At 35.4% G+C, this 23,047-nt stretch overlaps 1 protein-coding gene across 1 annotated transcript; it reads right to left on the bottom strand.

Moving 5' to 3' along the window:
- Nucleotides 1-1,993: 1,993 nt before the first annotated feature.
- LOC142451620 (NKG2-A/NKG2-B type II integral membrane protein-like) lies at nucleotides 1,994-14,811 on the bottom strand. Its single transcript, XM_075553345.1, has 4 exons — nucleotides 14,619-14,811; nucleotides 14,112-14,192; nucleotides 12,696-12,847; nucleotides 1,994-2,098 (listed from the first exon to the last, which is right to left on the bottom strand). The coding sequence occupies exons 1-4, from the start codon at nucleotides 14,803-14,805 to the stop codon at nucleotides 1,994-1,996; spliced, it is 525 nt and encodes a 174-aa protein (XP_075409460.1). The 5' UTR covers nucleotides 14,806-14,811.
- Nucleotides 14,812-23,047: the final 8,236 nt, after the last annotated feature.

Below are 23,047 nucleotides of genomic sequence, written 5' to 3'. Positions count from 1 at the left end.
CCCAGACTGTCCACTAAAATCGTGCGGCAGAGCAACCATGGGAGCAGAGTAGGGAACCCCTGTGGGAGTACAAAGGGCAGACTCTGGGGCCAGAGCATGGTACCCCATTGGACTTGACTGAAGGACATGTCTAGAGATCAAAAATCAGACATTGATCTATTTGTAGATTTTTCTTTCTTTAAAATTGTTTTTTTTTAATTAATTTATTCTTCTATGGTTAATTACTTTCCTTTTTTTGTTGTCATCGCTGCATTCTCACTCATAGCCTATCTTGCTATGGCTTGATTTTTGGTGCATATTATTATCTCTACAGATCTATCTAGGTAAGATAGACTGGATGAATAGTCTGGAGGAGAAAACCAGGGCATTTTCAATGTGCTCACATGTATGTAAAAGTTGGACATTGAATAAGGACGACTGAAGGAAGTTCATGTTTTTGAAATATGTTGCTGAGAAAGAATACCGAAAACAACATGCACTGCCAAAGAGCAAATATCACAATCTTAGAACAACTACTTCCAGAATGATCCTTACAGGTCAGTGTGAAGAGCTTTGTCTCATGTATTTTGGGAAGCTTCAATTGTGAAGGGGTGTCATGCTTTACAACACGAGAGGCAGCAAAAAGAGGAAGGCCCTACACAAGATGGACTGACTAAGTAACTGTACCAATGTGGCCAAACATGGGGCAACCCTGAGGACGGTGCATGACCAGGTGGGGCTTCTTTCTGTTGTAGGAAGTGTTGCTGTGATCTGGACCCATCTTGACGGCACTCAACAATACAAGCCTGATGCTCTATAGCAGAGTCATGGGTTATGCCCGGGGCTGCTAAACAAAGGGTCAGCATTTCGATACCACAAGTCACTCTGAGGGCTAAAGACGGCCTTTCTATTTCCATATGTAGTTTTCAAGGGGACTGGAAGAAAAGTAAAATACTAGCAATTTTCTAATTATGGGACTTTTAAGAGCTTTAAATATTCTGCCTCTCAAGTAGTGGTATAGTTGTTGGTTTTCATGGCTATCGTGGGGGTGGGAAAAGGCATTGTTTGTAGGGCGAGTTAAAATGCCACAATTACTGTCTTTCTTAATGAGTTTCAGCATTTTTTTAGTAAACACTTCACATATTATTTCCAGTGTTTGTTGACTTTGTGGATTATTGACAAATTTATTCGGAAAATTTATTGACAGTATTTCCATGGCTTTATACATTTTCAAAGATATCCACTTTAGCAGCCCATGAGTCTCAAACTCAAGTAAAGTTTTCAATAGAAAATCTGAGTACTGATAAAACCAGACATTCAGCTTTCTTATAATACTACAGAAATTTACATATTTTGGTTTATTACAAAAATATACTGATAAACATATAGAACAAAAGAAATTCTCACTTAGCATATTATAAGTGCTATACTCAAAATTACCAAATATTTCATTACAGAAAAATATACTGGTGAATATCAGCCAGTGAAGGAAACTATAGTCCAAGAGTGATCCAAATGTCGACTCTCCAGTCCCACAAAGAATGCAATTAGTTTTGCAATCATCATATTATTTCCATTGCCTGGATACTTGAACAACTCCAACATCGAGTGCTTTAACACAAAATCTTAGACTTACAAATGTATGTTTTTAAATTTCCACAGTTGTCTGACTGAAGGCCATTTGAGTATAGCATACCACAATTTTGATTAGGCACTTTTGAAGTTACTTTCCTGGAATGAATAAAAATGAATACACCTGTTATCAATCTATCAAAAGGAATTTTAAATGCAATAATAATAGAAGACTATTACACACAAGGATAATTACATTTCTTAAAAATATCATTAATTATTTTTACAAACACTGAGTGCTTTAGTATTATGCATGTCAGACTAGAATGGCCTTAATTTGCTATGTATTTCACATGTCTGGAATTCAATTTCATGATATTCCTTAACTAAATTTTTCTTTTTTATAGTTTTTATACTTCTGTGTAGCATCATTAAGAAAAACTTACAAATTTTGGAAAACTGAACCATTTATCCAAAACCAGTTTTGACTCGTGCTGTTTCGATTGAAACCAATCCATGAAAGAGATGATATGGACTTTATAAGGTTCTGTTGGGAAACAAAACATTTCCATTTTAAAAACTATTATGAACACGTTTCTTACTTTTAAAATGTTGAAAATGCTCTTCTAAAAATGCATCTTTAATTTTCCAAACAAGATTAAAGAGCTAAATTCTAATATTTGAAATGCAATAAACTTGAAAATCCCTTTATGTAGTCAAGAATTTTCTAAATTTGTTAATTTTGGTTGAATAGTAATTATTTTTAAATTATTACTTAGTTTTATTCTTCGAGTGCTGCTAATTCTTTAATGTTCTTGCAATGTCAAACTTACCAAGACTGCAAACAGTGAGCATAGTGAGAACTCACCTAAGTCCCTGGACAGTCTGCCATTCTGCTCTACAGAAACTCGGGGGGTTCTAGCTTCCTCCTCAGATGTTAGTCTTGTAGAGGAAATGAAAGGTTGCCACATGGAGGCCATTATTTTTTCTTCTTCTGAGAACTACACTACATTTTCATTTAATTTAATGAATTATCTTTGTAAGTTTGATTCTGACAGATAGTCACAGGCATGAACAGAAGAAAATATAGTGATTTTTTTCAGATTAAAATCAACACATTTTTAGAGGTAGCAAAGTAAAAATATTTGTAAAAAACAAACCTACTAATTAAGATTGACTAAGACATTCCTGGAAGTAGAATCAAAGAAATATTATGAAGCATCAGAGAAAAGAAAAAGAAATATGAATATATAAAATGGATATTCTTCTCATTTTTCTAAATATATGTATTAAATTAAACAAAGATTATTATATCAACTGAAAATGCAATCAGTAATATTCAAACGTAGAGAAGGTCGTCTTGCTGTTCCGACGCGCAGTGACCCTAAATGTGGTAGAGTGCTCTTTAGAATTTCCAAGACTGAAGACATTTATGTAATATGAGGAAACTAAAGACTTCATAAATTTCCCCTTGAAAATTACCAATGATTCATATAATAGCTGAGAGCTTAAGCACTGTGCAAGGACCTATATGGAAGTGAAGTTTCCACAGTTTAATGAAAATGTACAACAAATAATAGAAGTTGATAAGTTCATCTGCATATCAACCACTGACTATACAAAGAAAGATTCCAAAAAACATTATAAAATATGATATAGAATCCTAATATTACATAAGTTACCCGGATTTAAGAAACAAATAGAAATGACCTGAGTGAGCTTCTAAAATAACAAATAACAAGAGAAACAATAACTAGAGGAAGCTATCTAAATAAATTTGATAAATAAAAAGCACAAATGTTAAGCTCCATTTTTAATATTATACTGTTCTGCTGAAGAATGTTACTGAAGGTAGAATCTAGGCAAGGAATACACAGACTATTATTCATACAACAGAATGCTTGTTTACAATTCTGCCCCTCCCCCCAATTTAAAGCAAAAACTTCGTGACCTTCAGAGCAGCTAATGTTATTATCAGGTGCTGATGCTGTTATTAGGCTCTTTAAGACTCTTGGGAATCTTATGTACGAAACATGAAACAGTGTCCAGCCTGTGCCATCCTCACGATTGTTCTTATGTTTCAGCACATTGATGCAGCTGCCATGTCAATCCATGTCAACAAGGGTCTTCCTTTTTTGTTGTCCTTTTACCGTGCTAACAGGATATTCTTTCCAAGTGAAAACTTGTCCTGGGTAAATGAGAGGAAGTCTCCTCATCTTTGCTTCAAAAGAAAAATCGCATGGCTTGAGTCAGGCAAACCTGAGTCCTAAAAGTAACATCCTTATTTTTCAACGCCTTAAAAAGGTCTTGGGCAGGAGACTTACCCAAGGTAATGCTCTTTTGATCTCTTCAAATCTGAGTTTGAATCTAAGCAAGATGAAGTCTTTGACAGAGTCAATCTTTTCTCTGCTTACCATAATGTTTCCTAATTGTCAAGTTGTGAGGATGTTAGTGTTCTTTACATTAAGTTGTTATTAATATTGAAGGCTGCAATTCTTGATGTTCATCAACAAGTCTTTCACATCCTCCTCACTTGCAGCAAACAAGCTGTCATCTGCATCTCTCAGGTTGTTACTAAGCCTTCTCCAATCCTGGTTCTGTGCGCTTCTTCATTTAGTCCAGCTTCTCCGTCTATTCATCAGCCTGAATAACTGTGGGGAGAGAATTCAGCCTTGACACAAGCCATTCCTGGTTTAAAACCATATAGTACTTCTTGTTTTGGTAACACAACTGCTTTCTGATCCACATACAGGTTCCTCATGAACACAAGTCCATCCATAGTTTGAGATGATCCAGAGTCAAGTGCCTTGACATAGACAATAAAACACAATGAACATCTTTCTTATATTCTCCGCTCTGTCATCAGCAACGAGATCACCTGTTCCAAGTCCTCCTCAGCATCGCGCCTGAACCTGTAACAGCTCCGCGTGAGTGTACTGCTGCAACTACTGTGGGATAAGCTATAGTAAAGCTTTATCTGCATGTGATAGCAATGAGATTATTCTATAATGCATGTTTAGGGGCGTCACATTTTTTGGAATGGGTACAAACATGGATTTCTTCCCAGTTGCGAAGTATGTATCTTCCAAATTTCTTGGCATAGATACATGAGTGCCTCCAGTGCTTCCTGAAACATTTTGATTGGCATTCCATAGATTCCTGGAGCTTTGTTTTTTGCCAAGACCTTCAGAGTGGCTTGGACCACTTCTTACAAGATCATTGATTTGGACATGTGCTACCTGGTGAAATGGTTGAATGCTGGCTGGTTATTTTTGGTACAGTCACTGTGTATATCATTTCCTTCTTCTTTGATGCTGCCTGCATCATACAATTTATTGCCCATAGAAACTGTTGCTATGGCAACCAAAAGCTTGCATTTTTCCTTAGTTCTTTAAGTCAGGATGAATGTGTTCTTCCTTTTTGGTTTTCTAAATCTAGGCCCTCACATAAGCCTTTTGAAATTTTCTTTTCAGCTCTTTGACATCATCATTTCTTTCATTTGCTTTAGCGACGTTATAATTACAAACAAGTTTCCAAGTGTCTTTTCATATCCATCTTAATCTTTTATTGTTTTCCGACCTTGTAAATGCCCTTTTACTTTTTTGTGTATGATGTATTTGATGTCATATCAGATCTCATCAGGTCTTATTGTCATTAGTGTTCATTGCTGCTGATTGCATCAGTTTTTAGATGTTCTTGAAGTATAGGTGGGCTATACGCAAGATTATAATTTGAATTTGTGACTTTGTTTTAATTTTCTTCACCTCTAACATTAACTTGCATTGGAGAAATTGATGGTCTGTAGGCCCATGGTCTTCCTTTAGCTGTTGATATTTAGCTTCTCCATCATTCAGTCCCATAAATGTACGTAGTTTGATTTCAGTGTTTTCTATCTAGAGAAGTTCACATGTATAGTTGCTTTCTGTGTTGTTGAGAAGGTCTTTGTGATGAAGAAGTCATTGCTTTGAAAAATTCTCTCATGTGATCTCCAGGTTCATTTTTATCACCAAAGCCATATTTTCTAGCAGCTCTTATCTCTTTACCCTGTTTTAACACCAACAATTCCACCTACGGCATTCTCCTTCTTTGCTGGGTTCAATAATTTCTTGCAATGGTCATGTGGAATTCCACAGAAATACAAGTAAGGGGTTTGTCGAGGAGTTGATAATAGGCTAAAATTATGCATGCAATTATTGTCCTCTCCCCAGCCAATAGTCAAATCTCTTTATGGTCCTCAGGCTCTCAGCCCCATGGTCTCCTTACCTCAGCCTCTGTGCGCCAGGAAGCCAGCCCAGCTGTTGTTCTGCCTAACAATCCCAAGCTTTCAGGATAGATGATGGAAGGTGTCTTATAGTCTTGGCTCTGCTCCCAGCTGGCTGCTACACAGTGACAAATGGCTTTTATAGAGGTTTGATTTTGTCTTTTAGTGAACTGTAGCCCACAGAATATGAAGGGTGGTGTCTTAATGTGCTACCAGACAGGGATTATTGTAAGCTTCAATGTGGTGAATCGAATGAAGGTATAATATGATGCTTGTCCAGTGCACCTCTTTCTTGAAGCACCCCAAAATTTGCTCTAGCCTAAAATATTTCTTGATTGTTCCAAGAAATGAAGTTCTTCTCTGACTTTTTAAATTTAGTTGGTGGTTTATTATTTCTTACTTTATGGTTTCCTCATATTTATCTTTATCTTAACATTATTTTCTCTTCTTTCTGTGTCATTTTGTTTTTGTATAATATTGTTTCTGTTAGATCTCTCAGTTTAGGAAGCACAGAAGGAGTGGATATCTTGAGACAATAACTGATGCAATGGTTTATTGGAAAAAGGGAGAAAAGGGTGAAGAGCAAGTGGGGAGCAATCAGTAGATGTTGGTGGGAGGGAGGACACATTAGAGCTGGTTTGATGATGCATCTACATTTTTTAAAAGTGGTTTAGCTGTGGAAGTTCATGATGTGTGAATTCTCTATCAGGAAAACTGAAAAACAAACTAACAAACAAACAGAAACTTGATCTAGTGTTACTGAGGACTAAGGAGAAACATGTACTTAGTGGCCATTGAGTTCATTTGAGTGGAGGTGAAACAAGAGCGGGATAATACTAATGGTTCCACTACACAGAATGCATTCAATGGCACTCTATTACATATGTAGAAGTTGATGAATTGGTGAATGTTTCATTGTGTATGTTTTTGGCAAAATTGAAAAAATAAGTGAATAATAATGAGTATGGGACAAAGAAAATGTTCTAAATGTGATAAAAATAATTTTGGTCAAGATAGTAGCACTCTTCATCATGCAGTTGAACTATTCAATTGCATACTCTGTGGTAAAGTGCCCATTAAAAGCAAAAGCAACAGAAAGAAGTAGTCTTTAGTAAAGTGGTCCCTCTAATAAAGGAGTCTTAAAGATGCTATTAAGGAAGCAAGGAATGACTTATTTCACAGCTTCTAATAAAAGCAGAATGTAACCCCATCATGATCCTGTACAGCCTTCAATATGGGCTCATAGCCACAAGCATAGATTCCAGAATTATGATACACCTCATAAGGGCTAATTACAAAGGGGGCCATGCTAATTGATTAAATCTCACTTTTGTATGGATATAAAATGATAAAAAAGACCATATCCCTATATCATTTTTCATCAAAATGATATCTTCCCTTTTTGAAACTTAAAGGAGGTTTTGGAGTGAATTTGTCCAATGCAATATATTATGTGACATACTGACTGCTGTTTTCATGACAATTGATTTTATAAAAAAAATTTAATCATCTATAAATGTGGCAATTGTATTTTTTTCTATTATAATATAATCTAAATCATTTCTTCTTTTCAACTTGGAAACTGTCCATTTCTAAATTGAGTAGCTAGGACATACATCATACTCTCTTGGGTACCTTTGTGAGTTTAAAACTGTACTGATATTATCATTGGATTTATATGCTGTTTGTATTTTTGAAAATAATTCTCCTGAGAGCCAAATTTTGAGGTACACTTAACACAAAATAAACTGCACTTAAGTATATCATATGATTTCCTCAGTTTTGGTATACTTAGACATCTTTTAAACTATGTTTTTGGATAATGAAAGTAACTATTACTTCAAAACTCACCTTATTCCAATCTTTGTCCAATTCTCATTTATAGTCAACCACTTTCTATCATCATTGTTTAGTTGCATTTTCCAGAATTATTTAGTAAATGAAATGCTTATCCTTCAAAAAAATTCTTCATTAAACATAATTATTTGTGGATTCCTCCAGGACTTCTTGTGTTTCAAGAGATTAATTATTTTTCATTACTGAGCAGCAGCTGTATCCACTACTGCATTTTCAGTTTGTTGGGAGATGGTGTGGTGGTTTGGGTATTGCTATGATGCTTTAAACTATGCCAATGACGTTTCCAATATCAACAGAATCATCCATGGTAGACAAATTTCAGCTGCACTTTCAGATTAAGACTGACTAAGTGAAAACAATTATGGAACTCCAACGGTTTGATACAGCAAAATATTAAAATAAACTATGTAACGATTAGGGATTATAAAACGAAAGGGAAACAACACCTGGCAACTGAAAGGATCGACACTGCAACTCTCAAGATGAAATCACTAGAGAAAATTATAAAACAAGCTGAAATATTAAAGTAAGTAAAGCAGTGAGCATCAAAGGACTCTGGAAAGAACACAACGAACCACTGTACCTAGAGCAATGGTTCAGCATTCACCCATTTCAGAAGAGAGCATCCAGCAGAGAACCAGCGGTGCCGAAGAAAGCAATCCAAGCTGCTCTAAAGACAGTAAGAAAACAAGACTTCAGGAATTGGCTGAAGAACAACCCAAATGTTTCAACAAGTGCACTGCTAACGATGCTCAGCTCCTCAATGTCAAGACATTTGGAAGCATTATCTGACTAATTAACTGAAAGAGATAAACATTGGGGCCCATTACAAACAAAGTGAGCCAACAGAATCCATCAATTTTGAGCAATATCATTGATATTACATTCAAATAATATTTTGCTGAATGAAATTAAAATACGAATGCACTATTATGTGGTCAGGAAACTGTACAAATGTAAGTCATTTTAAAAAAGGAAGTTGGAACAAGGGATCATGTAACTGATGTTAGATGGATATTGACTAAAAGAAGATATTGAGAAATACCTCAAAGGTTTGTTTTCTGTTTCTGAGAGCAGAAATAACTCATATTATTGATTATGCACAGGCATTTAACTTTACTAATCATAACAAATTTTTGATGACATTGTAAAAAATGGAAATTCCACACCACTTAAGGGTACTAATGTGGATCAATTCATAAACCAAGAGACCATCATTGAAACAGAGCAAGTGGGTATGGAGCAGTATAAAATCAATAAAGGAGAGTGCCGGGGTTGTATCCTGTTCCCATAGGTTTCCGGTTTCCATGCTAAGCACATAATTCCAGAAGCTGGATTATATAAAGAAGAATGCAGTATCGGAATTGGAAGATGGTATATTACCAATCTTTGATATGCAAATAACCTGTGATATGCAAATAACACTTAAAACACTTGGTGAAGATCAAATACTACAGCCTTCAGTATGCCTTACACCTCAACATAAAGAACACAAAAACCCTCACTACTGGATTAGTAAACAACATCATGCTAAATGTAGAAAAGATGGAAGTTTTCAAGGATTTTATTTTAATTGAATCCACAATAATAAAAAAAAACTACTGGGATTCAAATTTGGAAAAGTGTTGTGGCAGAATTTGAGTATCCTTACACTTAATCTTCATGAAAATTTTTTCTGAAAAATAGAAGCTGGATTAGTGAAAAGATTTCAGCATCAGGATTAGAGACTCTAAAACTTGTGGCACCCAGATGACATAGCCTTGCTTGCCAAATGTAAAGAGGACTAAAGGTACTTAACTGATGCCAAAGACTACAGCCTTTACTATGATTACAGTTCTTCAGTAAAATTACAAGTGACTAGGAATGAAACAAAAATCCGCAAAGCAGAAACAAAAAATAGCATGCTAAATGTTGAAGAAATGAATACTTTCATTGATTTCATTGTATTTTTATAGTCATATATGAGAATCTCCAGAAAAGAGATATAAAGATAATTGGATGCAAAAAAATTGGCTTCTACTCAAAAACTCAAAAATGAAAGTATTAAGAAGATAAACTCATGTTAAACCAAAAAAACTTCATGGCCATAGAGTCAATGACAACTCACAGCGATGTACAGGACAAGGTAGAACTGCCCCGGTGAGTTTCAGAGACGGTAACTGTCTACAGACCTAAAGTCAGTCTTCCTCTGTGTAGCACGTGGTGATTTTGAACTGAAGATTTTTCAGATCACAGCCCAATGTGTAACTGCTTCCCCATGAGGGCTCTCAAACTCATGTTAAGGTATTACATAATTAAGATGTCAATTGCCAACAATTAATCTATTGATTAAATATAACATAAGTATTAAGTGACAGTATGTACTTTTTAAAATGTGTGTATAAAGAGGTGTGGGAAATGATGTAACTAAATCTTAAAGAATGACAGCTTTTGACTGGAGAAATAAAAAAATTAATAAGTGAAAAATAATAGTAACTAGAAATATACTAATAGACACCTCATATCCTTGTGCTATAACAAAGGTGCCACAGAGTGAATGGGGAACTATTGACTGTGCAATTAAAAGCCCAGCACTTTATCCATTGTGGCACCAAGCCTCCTTCTAGTATAAATTTTGTTCAGTTAGATGAGGTAACAAAGCACATATGTCAATCAGCATCTCAGTAATTAAATTCCAGTAGATTATACATATAAAAAGATAAATGGTACATGGTCCAATGTTTTTAAAACAAGAACTAATAACTAAAAGTAGTAATTAATTTTGGCATTAATTGGTAGCATCTAACAACAGCAACAGAAAGTCTCTAGATGTTGTCAGAGAAATGGCTCTCCCATAAAAGCACCATCAGTATAAATGATGAGGTGACCTGTGCTGGCATGGATTTATTCTATTCACTAAAGGACCCAATGTGTTAAAAAAACAGAAGACATTGAGAAAAGTAAGTGTGTTTGAAGCTTACAAACACAAGAAAGATTTCATATTTAAAATATATTAAAAATTTATTGAAGGAAAAAGAGTGACAATCCTAGAGGTAACATAGTCAAGAGACATGAACGGCCACTTCATAAACCTGGATATGATAGTGGGTAATAGCACTGAAATGGTTAACATACATTTTACTTATTGTTATTATTAAACACTTGTTAAGTGTATTTTAAGTGTTCAATCTAATAGGAATAAGGACATTTTATATTAATCTAGTAATGATACTGTTATATATTCATCATAACTTCTAATTTTAAAGTTCTTATGTTTGTAAGTTTTGAGGAGGGCTGGACCAAGGAGCAGGATCAAAACTTAGATAAATGGTTATTTATCTTATGAATTAGTATGTTTAGGGGATCATTTTAAAACATCGATGAACACATACGCTATGCCCTACTACTCTTTCCCCATGCATGTTGGTAAGATGTGGACAAATTACTGTCAGAAAGATCTTAGAGAAACATCCAAACCCAACTCACTGCCCTCGAGTCCCTACAGACTCACAGCTTCCCTACAGGACCATGTGTGTCTGCCCTGTTTGAGGATGTGAGACTGCAACTGGTTCCTGGTGTAAAAGACCATCTTTCTCCCACAGAGCAGCAGGTGGTTTGAACTGCTGATCTTGAGAATCACGGCCCATTGCAGAACCAGTAAGCCACCAGGGCTCCAGAATCATGACAATAATCATCGATCACAATAAATAGTGGGTACATATTTTCATAAGTCCTAAATTTCCAACCAACATAGATGAATTTTAGAATGCTTATTCACATAGCAATGGCATGTCTGGTGATCCATATGATTAAGCATGTGAGAACTCACCAAAAGGTTGGTGGTTCAAATCCACTCAGTGGCACCTTGAAAGTCACTCCTACAACCTGCTTCTGAGAGGTCACCACTGACTGCATTTGAACCAACTTTGACTCACAGCAACCTTATGTAGGGTTTTCAAGGAGCTAAATCTCTATAGGAGCAAATATCTCATTTTTGTCTTGGATGTGTGTGTCTTCTTTTGGGGAATGAGCTACTTTCGTAGTACAGCTAAAAATCAATTAAAGTGTGCATACTGAATATTTTAATTTATATAAAGTCCCCAAACAAGCAAAGCCCATCTACAATAATGAAAGTAAGGACAGTAGTTTAGAAAGAGGAAGGAGAAACAGGGGCAGAGCTGATTTGACCTACATTGGCCTATTCTCTCTTTTACACAATCTGAACAGTTTTGCTATCTTCAGCTTATTTTTATAAGGTAAAATTAAATAAAGTTTATTTTCAAAAATGTATATAATTATTATTTTTCATAAATGGAAGAATTGGAAATAAACCAACATGCATTAAATATAAATAAGCATGGTCGATTCAAACAATCGAGTACTAGGTAGCTTTCACAATAAATAAAAGGCAACTCTAGACAACCTTTGAAGAGTCTTAGAAGCAAGGATGGTGAGCTTTGATTTGATTACTTCAGATATGTGACCAGTACAGACCAGTCCTAAGAAAAGACGCTTTCTGTGGTGAAACAGAGGTCAGTGAAAATGAGAGACATTTAATGAGATGAGCCGTCAACAGTGGATGGAAACACACTAAAGATCACTAAGATCAGGACACTGCAATACTGTTACAAAACAAAATGTATATGAATCGTTGAAAGAAAAATTATTTCTCTGTAGACTTTCACTCAAATAACAATAAAAAAACTTTTTTAAAAGCTGGCACATTTTCAAACAAATTCGCATGGGGTTCGATGGGGTTGTGTGGGTCAAAACCTACCCAACAACACAAACATGGACAAAGTCATGGATCCAGCCAAGAAAGAAAGCATCGGCTGAACCAAGTAAGACACTAAGTAGTTCATACGCTATTGATCTACATTGGCAAAGTAGGCAAATCTGATTTTTAATGTGTATAGGAAACATAGCAAGGAAGGAATATTATAGCATGTAAATTACAAAATAAATACTTATTATGCACGTGAATATCTTGTACATGCATTTCTTTTGTATATCTTTTAGTAAAATACTTAAAAAGTTGAAATCTTACCATTTCTTCATCATTTTCTATAATAAGTAGATTAGATTTTTTAGATGCACAGGCCACAGTGCTCTCAGCCCAGTTTTTTTTTACAGTACTAATGTAGTAGTAATTGTTGGAATAGGAAAACCAATCCTCCATGCAACTGTCATAGTGATGTGCTGGAAAAGATTATGAATTTATATCACAAAACAATATGAATTCAATATCAATCGATATATTTTCATATGCATATGGATACATAGCCTAGACATGTAATCTCACAAAGCTACATATGAAAACAAAGCCAATACACAGAATGTCAGCCTCCCGCCCCCTTTTTTAAGTAGCATTAAAAAGTAAATCATCAGTCTATGCTATCTATACATGGCCTGAAAAATTACTGAGCAATTCTGCTTCGTTGGAATAGTAAAATTATCTGTCTTATATCAGGCGGTTGTTGCTATGAAGCTGGCTTTCAACTCATAACAACCCACATGACACAGAGTAACTCCCTCATAAGACTCTCTAGGCCGTAGTCTTTATGGAAGCAGTAGAAAATCTTAATCAAATGAAAAGACTATAGTAATTTTAAAAGAATGTCTTCTAAATTTTAAAAAGAATGATCTCATATGTTTCTATTTATGAAAATATCTTGTTATCTTTGGGGTAGCTATTAAATTTCCTATTATTTATTCATGACCCAAATATAGACAAAGTTTAATCCTTCAGCACATTAAAAATTATTTTAGTATGAAAATGAGTAAAGTACTGAAGTTATATGGCAGCATTTTTTAGCCAACTAATAGACAAGTGATCCATCCTATAATCTTAATCTATCAAAATGTTAAAAATGATTTCTTACCTTTCTGAGTACTGTTTTCCTCTGGTGTTCTCAAAGCTCAGAAGATGAAAGTAATTCACATAGACATTATTATTTTTCATTATAATAATTCTATATCCTATTCTATAATTTGATATTAATATAATGTAAGTGAAAATTATTTTACCACAAAAATAGATGAAGCGATAAGCTTATTTGGAAAAACATGTGGAGAGCCTAACAGCCAAATGCTACCATCTCATAAAGTATTTAACTACTTTTAAAAATTAACTTTTAATTCTCAGTAAATGTACTCAGTCTTTCAATGAAAGGTTTTGAAGTGTGACAAACAGAAACACATATGTGCAAGCATAAGCATATAACACAAACACTTAGAATTAAAAACAAGTACCCCCTGCAATCCTTCTGCGGCTTATACCATTTGAAGATTTACAATAGTTTTTCCATGTTAATGTGATATTCTTTATTTGATAACTTTTAAAGACTTGGCAAATATATGATACGAATGCATACTTTTAAATGAGAGGCCCATTCCTTAATATAAAGAAACATATGGAGGCATCTTCAAAGAAATATTCCGTTATGATATTTCAGAAGCTTACAAGGAGTATTGGTTGTCAGGGCTATTACACCGGCCACCAAGACAATGCAGATGATTGCCAAGACTCCAGCAGTGAGCTTCTCTGGAGACGATGAGCGATATACAGAAAGAGAAATGGAAACATGAGAAAGGATCAATGGTCCTAATGGTAAGAAAGTTTTGAACAAGAGATTTGAGTTTCTCAGGGAACCATAGACATAAAAGGTGGACATTGAACCCACATTTTTCATTATAATTCTTATATAAGAATAAACCATTGTGTTATTAGTAAAATGATAGCTGAAGAATTTTTAGGAAAGTTTCAAAATGCCTTAATAGAATTCCGCTTCAGATTTCATAGTAGAATATGATATCTATACATTAGATCCAATCTTGAAAATTAAAAACCATTGAGTCTGTTCCCTTAATTTAAATAGCCTTGCTCCATGTCTACTTTTCACTCTTTCCCAACATTTTTACAGTAACACTCTATGCCCTAGTGCATTTATGAGATGATTAAATATTTTACCTTTGAAATGGAAATTCTTCTTATTCTTTGGAAGATCTTGACAAGTATTTTGAAGATTTAATTCCACATAAGTAATTTCCTGCTCAGCGATTAGCATGGAGCTATTGGCATCCTTAGGCTTCTTTTGCTGCCTTTTGGAGCTCTTGGTCAGATTCAGTTCTGCGTACAATATTGTTTGATTATTCATCTCTGTAGCTGAGCAGTGTCAAACTCTGTGCTCTACTCTGCACTCTGCCTAAGAAGGAAATAAACCTTGTATATATCAGAAGATCAAAGCAGGTGGGGAGGGAGGGTAAGTATCAGTGCTCACTTGGCAGCTCAGAATGTAAAGCTCTGGTTCTAATTTATTAAGAGATGTACATAAATGTTTCCTGGTGGAATAAATGATTTTAAAAAGATTTTCTGCATTTGATCAAATGATATTGGTTGGAATAATAAAATCAATTAATTGCTAAAAAAATAAAGATGTTAAAAAATGAGAGTGTACTTTCTTATTTCAACTCCACTTAAATATTTTGAACGATTCTAATACATTGGTTTAAAAGTAAAATGCTGTATTGGGGGAAAATGATTAATCAATTTAGGCCAATTTTGTAATATAATGCTGGCTAAAGATGGAATGCTTTAGGAAGTGGGACTTGAAACATTAGAACACGTAATAATTTATTGCACCAAATTTTCTTGATTTATTTACTTGTTTATTTATTAAAAGAGGACAAGGTCTTATTATATCATCAATTCCTTAATAATTAACAGGCGGAGGATACTGCGACATTATATATTTCAGGAAATATGCTTCAGAAAAAGTACATGATACAATAAATTTATCCATAACCCAACAACATTAGAAACCCCATTTTAAACTATTTAAAAATCTCATTTCTTTTGCAATAATATTGCCATTGATATGCTTGCTAACATGCATGATCATAAATGGATGTATGGAAGGGCATGCCATTTACGGAAGAACAAAGTCAATTCAAAGTTCCAGAGAGTCACAGTCTGTGACGTAAGTTGTTGAAGTAATTGTTATGATCCAGTAATGTAATTTAATGATTTTCTCATTGACTCTAGAATTACCATGATCAAGAATTCAATTTTGACTCTGAAACTAACAATGTATGACCTTGAAAAAGATATTTAATGGTTAGCAATATAATCTCATAATCTAAAATAAGAGTAATAATATATAAAATGGAACACATGTATCTCCTCATCTCTAAACCTGGAAATTGTAAGACCTGGACTGTGCTAGTTGTATATCTGTCAAAGTTTCTTATTATTCCTTTGCTTCCTGGTAGGTGAGTATTGTAATGTAATCCAGTAGGCAGAACACTTACCGTGCTTTGTAGATTTACTAGCCTCTGGATGTTTATTACTAACTTTATATTAGTATTTTCTGTAAACTAATACATCCTTAAAATAAAACTGCACCTAATCTAAATAACTAAATGAGAAATTGTATTTAGCTTTGCATCAGTTCATAATATTTTAAAGAATGATATAACGTCTTATTACACAAAGACACTACTTGATCCAATTTTTAAAACTCAAGAAACAATTATTTAATTTTACGATACATAGACTTTACTTTAAATTATGTTAACTAGCAAACTCCAAAATGTGTGTGTACACATGACTTAATCACCATATGAATTAAGAAATCCCCTCAAATATATTGCATTTGAAGTTTACTTTTTACCCTAATTCAAAAACTCTGTAGTATTTTCTGGTATATAAGTAGTACATCATTTGCATCATGCAAAGCATTTGTAATCTCTTACTAAAAGAGATAAACTAGAAGCCAAAGGGAAAGGTACATACTTTCTGTCAGTGGTGAAGCCTTGGATTTGTTAATCAGGAAATCTTATTAATATCCTGCAATGAAATGAGATAGTTGGGTAATAAAAGGCAAAATGTAAGGTCATAAATATAGTTAAAAAGCAAAAGAGAGTACTCTTCACAGACTCTTGTGAGCCCAGTGAAACAAGCAGTAATGTCTGAAAAGGGAATTCTCACACTTGAAATCCCACATTTTGAAGTCAGTTTATGCCATCACACACCTCCAAAACATAGACGTTGACCTCTTATTAAAATGACAAAGTAGGTTTTAACTATAGATTATCCTTTATAAAGTCCTTTTGATAAATTGTTTTTATATTCTATAAGAGTTTGCATAAAGAAGATTTGACCACTCCTGTAGTTTCCTTGTTTCATTTCACCACACAGTGTTACATTTAGGGCAACTTTACCATATTTTAGATGTTTCCATCCTATGTTTAGACTGTGCTGTAGATCTGTGCCATTGCATGCAGGAAACAGCTTCTGAGTGGTTGCAATCTTGAAACCCTTAGAGCAGTGCTACTCTGCACACATGGGAGCACCAGGAGTTGGAATGAACATGAAGGAAACCAACAGTGACAACTATATTTTCAGATAATAAATTAAAAACTGTAGTAAAGTCATCTTCAAAATGTGTGGAAAGTTTGTATATACCATCATTCCATTTAACCACAAAGTTTCTGAAGCCCCATCAAATGTATGTATGTACATGTGTATTTTTATATATTCACTTTATTCTATTGACTACGAGATTAAAAAAACAACTAAATAACCTTCTTCCTCACTTCTTTTTATTATGAACACTATATAATGTAACCAATAAAATATTCCACAAGAATGTCAAATAGTAAAAATTCACTTTGAAGTTTAGAAAAAATTGAATTTATTGAAATAAATTTATTGAATAAATTGAAATTATTATGTTTACTATTCCTAGTGGTAGTCCATTTTGGAGTATTTCATTAAATACTATTATATATATTTTGTTTTGATATAGGTTGGTTCTTCTAGTATTTATACTTAACAAAATCTTTTATCATAAATTTACTAAAATATTTGGGATCATTAAAATTTACTATGTGTGATATAACTGTGTGTAAGTATCTGTGAGTACATATGAAAATGGAAGGACCTCATGTCCAAAAAAGAGTTTCCAGGAATTGCATGGACTTACTCATTAAACTAATGTGACATAATGTTAGTAGTTTCAATCTACTCATACTTTCCTTTCTGAACAACCAGAGTATTGACAACTCTATAGAGAACACAGGAGGTCACCTTAAGTTGGAATGAACTTGATGGCAATTAAAAGGGACAAATGTCAAACAACAGATGGTCAAATTGCAGTTCACTTACAAGTAAATATGTATTTCTAATTTATAAATGTAATAAAAAATAAAATTATGACATTTCAGTAATTTTTATTAAGACAAGGAATTTATAACCAAATCTCAATAAAGGAAACATTAAGCATCTTATTCAATATAAAAACATGCCATATAAAATTTATTATGTACAAAAAAGGAGAGAAGATTTGAAAAAGGAAAATTAGATGCTATATATAATTGAGCATTAATTATATATTGAACAGATATTATCTATAATAAAATACTAGTAATATAGATCCAGACTTGAAAATAAATATTCATATTAGAGTACAGGGAGCAGATGTAGCATAAAAAGTCCTAAATAAATATGGAAAATATTTTTATTGTTTGAGAAGATGTGAAAATACTAATGTTTGAGGATTTAAGAGGTAAAACGTGTGAGTTATAAAATGTAGAGCACCACTATAAGAATAATTAAGACACATGAACCAATAATATTTTTATAGAAAAATATAACAATATTCATGTCCAAAATATAATAAAACAAAAAATAATGCATGCTTATAATGCAAGTGAAACAAAATAGCAAGTGATAGAGATCAAATCAAAGTCAATGATAATTAGATTAAATGTTAATAAAAGTTTTTCAGTTCAAACATTGAAAGTGTTTGATTGTATTGAAAATAAGCATTAGCTAGTTTAATGAGAAACAGCTTTACGTGCATAAAGGAACGATGAAAGCTAATTGATTTTAGAACTCCCATGAAATACAAAGTAGAGGAAAAATGCTATAGTTAAAAGATTATCATGTTATAAGGTTAGACGTGTTACTGGACATAAAAAGACCATGTTTCACAATGTTAGACAATCCAAGCCACTAATAATATGATTTTAATATATGTATATGACTAATGATTGTAAAAGGTAATGTATGTGTATGGAATATCTATAAAAGATTGAACCTAGGAAATTAAAGATGTGAACCATCATCAAGAACATTGTAAACACTCTCACTACTTTGAATCCTGGAACCTGGGATCCGACAGACGTGTCAGTCTTGTTAGGTGCCATCGAAATTGGTTCTGACTCAGAATGCAACCTTATATATTCCCCGACCACCCTCACTCTTGATACCATGCTGAGCCCATTCCTGTCATCTCTGGAAACGCCCAGACACAATACACACAGAAGGAGAGTTCCCCAAATATATTACACGATATACTCTTCATATCCATTACATAAAATATCTATATAAGAATATTTTCCAATGGAAGAAGATATGCCAGAAATGCAACATCGTTAGTTTCTAATGTTTAGAAAAGCGAAAGTGCAAAGAATGCTTTAACCTGAGAAAGTTTTGATGGAAAATATAACTTATATTTAAGGTGAAATGTTAAAAATTTTTCCTCTACAATAATTCATTACATATCTGGAAACTTTATGTCATCCTTTCTTCAATATTCAAAACAAAATAATAACTGAAAATCATTCAATAAAGTCATTTAAATTAGAAAAATAAATTGCAATTATTTATAGTTAGAAATAGCTGCTTACTTATAGAAGCTGAAATAATCTGTAAACAAATAATAGAAATAATATGTGATGTGAGCAAAGTCAGACTGTAAATTAAATATACAAATGTCAATTTTACAGTAGAACTCCAGTTCTCGACCACATCGGTACTAGACATAATCAGATTCCCATGTGAAATATCAAGAACATTTTGCATCAGAGCTCGAACAAAACATCGGAATCTGACTTGACATGTGATTTTTGTAAACAAGAGCAGTTCATGTTTTCAGCACTCAGCAGGTAGTTGACATTGTAAGTACACATGGTGTAAACCTTTTGTGGCTGTGTTCCAAGCATTTTGCTACAATTTTCTTAGTGTTTGTGACTTTTTGTACTGTTTTTAGATAAAAAAAAACATGGATTCTAAGAAAGAGGTTTTTTTTTAAAGGAATCATTGTGATAAGGAACTGGTTAATTCTGTTATCAATATTGTTGATGATAATTTAGTAAAACCTTTTAGAAAACAGTTAAGGAAATGCCAACAGCAAACTACATTTCACATATTTTTTTTTTTTTAGAGGAAGTCAGCCAGGTCCTAGTGAAAAAAGGCAAAGAAGGGAAAAAACTCCTGAAAAGCAGCTCCCAGTTGATTTGATGGAAGGCCATTCCCCTTCTAAACACTGACTCTCCATCCCTCCTCTCCATAGCCATGTCCACAGGCCCAGATCCCCATCATTTCAAGGTACAGGTCATACTGTAGTTGTTAAAAACTTTTAAAGTATAGTGTTCCTTATTTAAATTATATTATTTAACTCTGAACATATTTACCCTGAAATTTTGGTGTAATGTTTTATATGAAAAGGCAAGGGTAGGATAAAAACTTGGTAGTTGAGAACAGATTAATTCATTTTCTATTATTTCTTATGGGAAATATTGATTCCAAACTCGACTGCATTGCATCTCGCACTCATTCTAGATCAGATTAGTTTCAAGGCCTGGGTTTATACTGTATTTCTATTTTCAATCCCCAAAATTATGAATCTAAATTTTAAAGTAAGGATGACATTGAAAATTCTGAAGCTATGAAATACCTGTATTTCTGCACGTTCCATGTATAATATTATCAAATAAATAGAAGAAAATGTAACCAAAGGGAAATGCCATGTCATTGATTGAAAGTTTATTCTGAAAAGATATCAAGGTATTTCAAATTATTTTTTTAAATAATCACACAGATATCTCAAAGATGGCATCCAGGTAAAATCACCTGCCTGGTGCTCCTGCTGTTAGATCAGAAAATTACAAGGTAAGGAGCCAAACACAGTGAGGCTGGTTGCTCCAAATAGATTTAGTTTTAGGGTATAGTTCAGACCTCCCTTTGATTTTCACCCACCAACTGATTTGAGAACCTGCTGCGACTCTCTAAGTTCACTGCATCTGCCAGAAGGCTCTGCTAATGCCTCCCCAGGTCCAGCAGAATGGTGTCTGCCATCCTTCCAGCATCCTACACTGACAGCAAGCAGTAATTTCCTCAGGCTGCTCTCTACAAGGGGCAGTAATCCCAGACACAGAGAATCTCTGACAACTAGCCACAAGAGCCCACACAGGAGTTCCTGTGGGCTATCCAACCTGCCACTGCAGGCTAGGGCTCTGCAACTCTCCTCCCCAGCCAGGGGGGGAGTGACTCCATTGACCATCCCTGACTGCTTCTCCTCAGCGCCACGCCTGCCAGTGTGAGTATGTACAGATAGACAATAATTTGCAGCAATTGAATGCAGTTCCCCAGAGCACAACTGTTAGTGCTGGCAGGACAGAATCAGGAGTGACATAGGAGAGCAGTTGAGTGTGAATTCAGATCCAGTCTGCCCCAAACCCATTGTGCTAATATGGCCCCTTCGCTGGGGGACAGCGTGCCACAGCCCCACTATCAAGGCACCCCCAAGCCCATAAAATGGGGATTTGAAACTCTTTCAATCCTAGGCTGTGGTGCTTTCTGTAACTTTGAATATAAACCTCCAGTTCCATGCTCATTAGCATAGCATTAACATATAAAGGTAGCCAGAAATCTAATCTCCAGAGCACAGCCAAGGATTTTAACATAGCAAGAAAGGAAAAGCCACCAGGTTCTGATAAGCACAACCCAAGTCAAAAACTGGCTGAAAATGATGGCCTGACAATCCAGAACAGAACCAGGCCCACACTGCAGCCCTGCCTCAACTGGCCAGTGGCATACCTACAGTCACCTGCCTCAGCCCAATCTCTGAGGCCTCCCACCATCACTGGCCACTGTCACTGCAGCACACTGCCTGTGGGGTCCTGGTTTACAACTGCCGGCACCAGCACCATAACATGCCGTATAAAACCAAAGTCTGGGGCAGGCTTAAGCTCTAATTTCAGATTCCTGGACACTGAGGTAATTCTGTCTGAGAAGGTATCATCTGTCCCAGACTGACCAGTAGGGTGCAGTGACCACCACCCCCAATTGGCCAGTCAAGAGAATACGCGCAGAACTACTCGCCAACCACCACTGGACAACGCTGATGCCAGAAGTTTTCTCCAATAAATTTAAAGAACAGCAACACTGGACTGCCCCAGTCCCTAGCCCCATAAAAGTCCAGGGAACAAAGAACTCGGAGCTGATCCCCTTTGGACGCTGGGCCCCCGCTGTGCTGGGCAGTGGAGGGTGGAAAGCCCTAGCTCCAGCTAAAAACTAAACTCCTTTGGCCGTGTTTGCATCTCAACTGGTCGTAATTCTTCCGTGCGCCCAAGGTGAGCTTGCGTTCCTTTCCCTAATCCAACATTTTGGGACTCGTCCGGATCTGGGAGTGAGAGCACGGGCTCTGCCACAGACGCAAGGACCAACCTTGAGGTAGGAGTTTTTTCAAAAATTCAGTCCGGACAGGTTTCTGGGTGGCGCCGTAAATTGGGACCAGAATACAGCCAAGGCGGACGCACCAGAGAAGTCACTGACAGGGTTCAGAGTGGGAGACGTCCTCCTGTTCCCCTGGTAAATTCCAGTTAGAGTCTGGACGGAAACTCTGACAGACTGGGTCTGGTCGGACAGGGAGGCGTTAGGCGCCTCGGGGAGTCTGCAGACACGTGGCCATCTTCTGTGTTCAGTCTGTACCGTTAACTATTTGTCTGTCTCGCTTTTGGGTCGCTTGTCCTGTCTTTAATCATTTATATTTCTACAGCTATGGAAAATTCCTCCAGCACCCCGTTATCCTTATTAATGGATCACTTCAAGGGAGTGAAATTTCAAGGGTATATAACCTTTCAGTTGAAATTAGAAAAGGGAAACTAATGGTTTTCTGTCATTCAGAGTGGCCGACGTTTGGAGTGGGATGGCCGAGCGAGGAAAACTTTTGTCTACTGATCACCCAGAAAGTAGAGGATGTTGTCTTCCAACCCGGATGAGAAGGCCATCCTGACCAAATACCTTATGTCCTGGGGTGGCAAGATTTGGCGCGTAATCCCCCTAATTGAATAAAAATTCAGATCCAGGTCTTGGTCACTAACAAAGTTCACCCAAAAGGTTTGCAGGCTGAGGCAGAGTCACCGCTTGAAGATGCAGAAGAGACCTGGCAGACGACTGCCCCTCCCCCACGCTCCCACCTTTGCCTGTCTCCCCTTCCCCCAGCCCTCCTCTTCCCAGTTCTCTCCCTCCTCCTTTTCAAATTCCTGAGGGGCCTGCCCCTTGTTCCCAACAGTGATTGGGCAGGGATGTTAACCCCCTCCAGTTCCAGC

This window comes from Tenrec ecaudatus, chromosome 6, assembly GCF_050624435.1.
Source record: "Tenrec ecaudatus isolate mTenEca1 chromosome 6, mTenEca1.hap1, whole genome shotgun sequence".
Classification (NCBI taxonomy): domain Eukaryota; kingdom Metazoa; phylum Chordata; class Mammalia; order Afrosoricida; family Tenrecidae; genus Tenrec; species Tenrec ecaudatus.
Note: the sequence above shows the minus strand (reverse complement) of the source record. Positions and strands in the feature narration are given on the sequence as shown.

Coding starts and splice junctions, on each gene's coding strand:
- LOC142451620 (XM_075553345.1), bottom strand. CDS start 14,805: ATGAATAATCAAACAATATTGTACGCAGAACTGAATCTGACCAAGAGC. Junction 12,848..14,111: donor CCTGACAACCAATACTCCTT/GTAAGCTTCTGA, acceptor AATCTTTTCCAG/CACATCACTATGACAGTTGC. Junction 2,099..12,695: donor TAGAAAATGATGAAGAAATG/GTAAGATTTCAA, acceptor GTTTCCCAACAG/AACCTTATAAAGTCCATATC.